Below are 5,000 nucleotides of genomic sequence, written 5' to 3'. Positions count from 1 at the left end.
GTGCTGTGGGACACTCGGTTCCCGTTCTACTGAGAACATCCCTCACGTGTTCCTACTGTTCCTCTGTTCTACTGGAGAACATCCCTCACGTGTTCCTCACAGTGCTGCAATCATACTTGTGCACGTCTGAGAGATCCCTCAGATGGTCTCACTCTCCAATTAGCCCTTTTCACGGTGATGTCAGACAAAGCGTTGCTGGGTATCCTCCGGCAGGTCCCTTTCCACAGGTGTATACAATCAAGCACCATGCAGTCTGCATTGATAATCAAGGTGCTTGATTGTATACACCTGTGGAAAGGGACCTGATGAAACCCATGAATACTTCTTCTTCTTCTTCTTCTGTAGTATTTGGCGGCTGGACATGCCGGAGGATACCCAGCAACGCTTCGTCTGACATCACGTGAAAAGGGCTAATTAGAGCAGCAGGTCTCAGATGGTCTCACTCTCTAATTAGAGCTCAGATGGTCTCACTCTCTAATTAGAGCTCAGATGGTCTCACTCTCTAATTAGAGCAGCAGGTCTCAGATGGTCTCACTCTCTAATTAGAGCAGCAGGTCTCAGATGGTCTCACTCTCTAATTAGAGCTCAGATGGTCTCACTCTCTAATTAGAGCTCAGATGGTCTCACTCTCTAATTAGAGCTCAGATGGTCTCACTCTCTAATTAGAGCAGCAGGTCTCAGATGGTCTCACTCTCTAATTAGAGCTCAGATGGTCTCACTGTCTAATTAGAGCTCAGATGGTCTCACTCTCTAATTAGAGCTCAGATGGTCTCACTCTCTAATTAGAGCTCAGATGGGTCTCACTCTCTAATTAGAGCACGTCTCAGATGGGGATGAGATGATTGATTCTACACAGTTCACATCACAGTCTCTCAAAAAGGTCTCAGATCTTAAACGCTGTTATCGTGTCTCATGAATGTCTCACCTCTGAGGTCTCCTAATCTCAGGTCTTAAACGCAGTGAACACTTCTCAAGCACATCTCGGAGAAGGACTCATCCTAAAAAGCACACACATCTCATCTGTGTCTCACGAACGAGGTCTCACACACATCTCATTTGTGTCTCGCGGACGAGGTCTCACCTCTGTGGTCTCCTCCGACTCCACGGTCAGTGAGGGGGTCGCGATGGGGTCGATGGAGTCGTACTGGTCCAGCGGCACCATGCCTGGCAAACGACAAACGACACAGCGCCCAGTTAAGCCACCTTTATATGCCACCATGATGAACACAGTGCCCAGTTAAGCCACCTTTATATGCCACCATGATGAACACAGCGCCCAGTTAAGCCACGTTTACATGCCACCCATGATGAGCACGGCGCCCAGTTAAGCCACGTTTATATGCCACCCATGATGAACACAGGTTACACACACTACTTGAATTTCCCCTTGGGATCAATAAAGTATCTATCTATCTATCATCTATCTACTTACTATACTCTCTATATGATAAACACAGGGTACATACACACAATAACACCCTCCAAACCCCCAAAACTGTGCAGTGTTAAACTGCATTCATCTTTTTGTAGCACTTTTTGCCATAATATGAAGTGCAATACAAATAACATTTATCATTATTACCATTATTATTATCACACAGAGTACATACACAACATGCTATATTGTCTAAAAGATAAACACCGCTTACATACACAACATGCTATACGTCTATATGATAAACACAGGGTACATACACACAATAACACCCTCCAAACCCCCACAACCGTGCGGTTTTAAACTGCATTCCTCTTTTTGTAGCACTTTTTGCCATAATATGAAGTGCAATACAAATAACATTTATCATTATTACCATTATCATTACTATCATACAGAGTACATACACAACATGCTATATTGTCTAAAAGATAAACACCGCTTACATACACAACATGCTATATTGTCTAAAAGATAAACACCGCTTACATGTACACAACATGCTATATTGTCTAAAAGATAAACACCGCTTTCATACACAACATGCTATACTATCTATGACGGGGTCGATGAGGGGTGTGCGGAGGTGTGCGGAGGTTTGCGTGCGGGGTGTGCGGAGGTTTGCGTGCGTACCATCGAGCGGGTCTCGGTTGAGGCCCAGCTGGTTGATGATGTATCGGGGGATGTCGGTCTTGATGCCCCGCCCCACCTTGGCATGGCCCTCGGCCGCCTCCAGCAGGTGGTAGAACTCCTCAGGGTCAAACTCCTGCCAATCACAACGCCAGTTAGTGCCGACGCCCATCACAACCCCAGTTAGTGCCGACGCTAATCACAACGCCAGTTAGTGCCAACAACAATCACAACGCCAGTTAGTGCCAACACCAATCACAACGCCAGTTAGTGCCAACGCTAGGGTTGGGTATCGTTTGAATTTGAACGATTCCGGTTCCGATTCCGATTTGTTGTTTCGATTCCGGTTCCTAACGATTCTCGATTCCGATTCTTTTAAGAGGCAGGGTCAAAAAGTTTAGGACACCAGTATTTTAATAAGCTAGCTAACGGTCTTTCTGAATGAAATAGTCTGACCTTCTCCATCAATTTTAACTTCACTATGACTTTCTCACAGGACTGTTTTGAACTACAATATAAATAGCAAATCTATGAACTTGAATATAAATATTATAATGTAATGAAACCTCATGAAAACACATTTAGGCTACACATGTGTGTATGATGCCGCAGATACTTAAACATGTTGTCTTGCTCCCACTCGGCTAACCTGGTGCAGAATAGCAAATAAACAATAAAAAGCAACTTATGAGGGTAAGGCCTATTGTCACAAGTTTTGGGCAAGGTCCATTGGCTATATAGTTACAGTTGCGAACACTTCCGGTGGATGCTTCTTTGTTGGTGTTCAGCGGTTTCATCTTCCGGTTAGCGTACTGAGAATCGATACTAGGTATTGAAATTTCAACTTTTGAACGATTCCGGGTATATTGGAAAGCCGGTTCCGGTTCCGATCGATTCTCGATTCTCGATACCCAACCCTAGCCAACGCCAATCACAACGCCAGTTAGTGGCAACGGCAATCACAACGCCAGTTAGTGGCAACGGCAATCACAACGCCAGTTAGTGCCAACGCCAATCACAACGCCAGTTAGTGCCAACGCCAATCACAACGCCAGTTAGTGGCAACGCCAATCACAACCCCAGTTAGTGCCAGGCCAGGTTTCGGCACTAATATCTGTTCAAATTAAGTTTGAGATGGACACGTTTTACAGTACAGTTTTAAGTGTTTTATTTTCATAATCTTTGTTCAGTGAACACATACAACCTTCAGTTTGTTAGTTATCAGAAATTGTGTGATTGTGATGCCTAGGGATATGAACTAAACTGTGCCTGCAAACTCTTGTTTGGACATGGAAGTAGATAGCGCAATAGTTAGCGACATGGAGCGGGGCAAGGAAAGGCTGCATGTCTGAAATGTGCAGCTCTACAATGAAAGGACTTCATCTCATTTCAATACACATCACAACACATGATGTACACATAGAAAATGATCAGAAAAGTTCATTTATGGCAAACACCGCACACATACATGAAGACTACACTGCACACACACACGCACACACACACATACACACACACACACACACACACACACACACTAAAGGTCGTGATGGGAAGGGGGTGTGTCTTACCAGGCACTCCAGGAGTCTGGCAGGCCGTGATATGATGATGAGCATCTTCCTCACCAGCTGACTGATGACGGTGACCTCCTCACTCTCCGAGCGCTCGTACGCCTGCACACACACAGAGAACAAGCATTTAGTATATCACACACACACACACAAACACAAAGAGCGCTCGTACGCCTGCACACAGACAGAGAACAAGCATTTAGTATATCACACACACACACACACACACACACACACACACAGAGAGAATAAGCATTTAGTATATCACACAGATAACACACACAGCGCTCGTATGCCTGCACACACACAGAGAATAAGCATTTAGTATATCACACACACACACACACAGAGAATAAGCATTTAGTATATCACACAGATAACACACAGAGCGCTCGTACACTAGATAAAGTGCAGAAGAGGGCAAGAGAGGGGGTATGAGGAAGAGGAGAAGAAGATAAGCATTTAGCACATCACACACAACCAAAACGGCCTCTCTGTGCACAACGCTGCTGTGCTTTGAATGGGATTTCTGTTCAAAAGGGTGCAGCCAGGTCGTTCTGTGGCCACCATGCTGCTGTGTTTTGAATGTCATTTGTTTTTAAAAACAGTGAGTTGCCACATAACTCACTCAGTCCATGCCAGACTGAGCACACACACAAACACACACACACACTGCTTGCTTGCGGTTGTCCATCAAATCCGATGACGACGTCCACTTCTGTACACACACACACGCACATGGTATTCTCATCTTAAGGGACAAGCAGCATGTCTGACATGAGGCGATGTCGGGGGACTGGCTGCAGCTTACAATTACACCACAGTTCAACACGTGTGTGTTTGTTTTTGTATCTTGCCATATATGCTGGATGTGACACTGGGGGTGTGGCTACATCATCGATTCTATTTTTGAGTTTGAAGTTTGAGATTGAGATGTAATTTCGATCAATTTCGACTCTAAGTTAGGCAATTAAAAAAATCAGCTCCACCAGTGCAACCAATGCAAGCACTTAGTGTGGAGCCCTGACGTATGCATGCATGTATTGAGAAGGAAAACACAATCTGGTGTAAATAAACCCGCCTACATCAACTTCAGTCACATGAAATGCAATGGGCTAGGTTTCGGAACATGGAATAAGTCTGGTCCTCAACTAAAGCGAACATCAATGAAATCCTCCCTGAAAAAGGATTTAGTGCAGACTAGCGTAATCTGTGTAGTCTGTGAAGGGCAACCTGGCCAAGACTTGATAAGAATTGAGAGTTAATCCACCCCAATTCCACCTGGAAGAATTTACACACAGGATTTCCTGATCGCAAGGCCTCGTGGGAACTCGCCAGCCCCTTGGATTAGGCCACGCCCACGA

At 45.0% G+C, this 5,000-nt stretch overlaps 1 protein-coding gene across 6 annotated transcripts in view; it reads right to left on the bottom strand.

Moving 5' to 3' along the window:
* The window catches only part of mast3b (microtubule associated serine/threonine kinase 3b), a 68,576-nt gene that overhangs the window by 20,028 nt on the left and 43,548 nt on the right, over positions 1 to 5,000 (bottom strand). For all 6 annotated transcript variants that reach the window (XM_062555570.1, XM_062555573.1, XM_062555574.1 and 3 more), the window contains 3 exons: positions 3,637 to 3,738; positions 2,069 to 2,201; positions 1,082 to 1,164 (listed from right to left, as the gene is read on the bottom strand). In XM_062555570.1, coding sequence (XP_062411554.1) covers positions 1,082 to 1,164; positions 2,069 to 2,201; positions 3,637 to 3,738 — 318 coding nt within the window. The remainder of the gene's footprint in view (positions 1 to 1,081; positions 1,165 to 2,068; positions 2,202 to 3,636; positions 3,739 to 5,000) is intronic.

The sequence above is a fragment of the Sardina pilchardus genome, chromosome 15 (genome assembly GCF_963854185.1).
Source record: "Sardina pilchardus chromosome 15, fSarPil1.1, whole genome shotgun sequence".
Taxonomy (NCBI): Eukaryota; Metazoa; Chordata; class Actinopteri; order Clupeiformes; family Clupeidae; genus Sardina; species Sardina pilchardus.
Note: the sequence above shows the minus strand (reverse complement) of the source record. Positions and strands in the feature narration are given on the sequence as shown.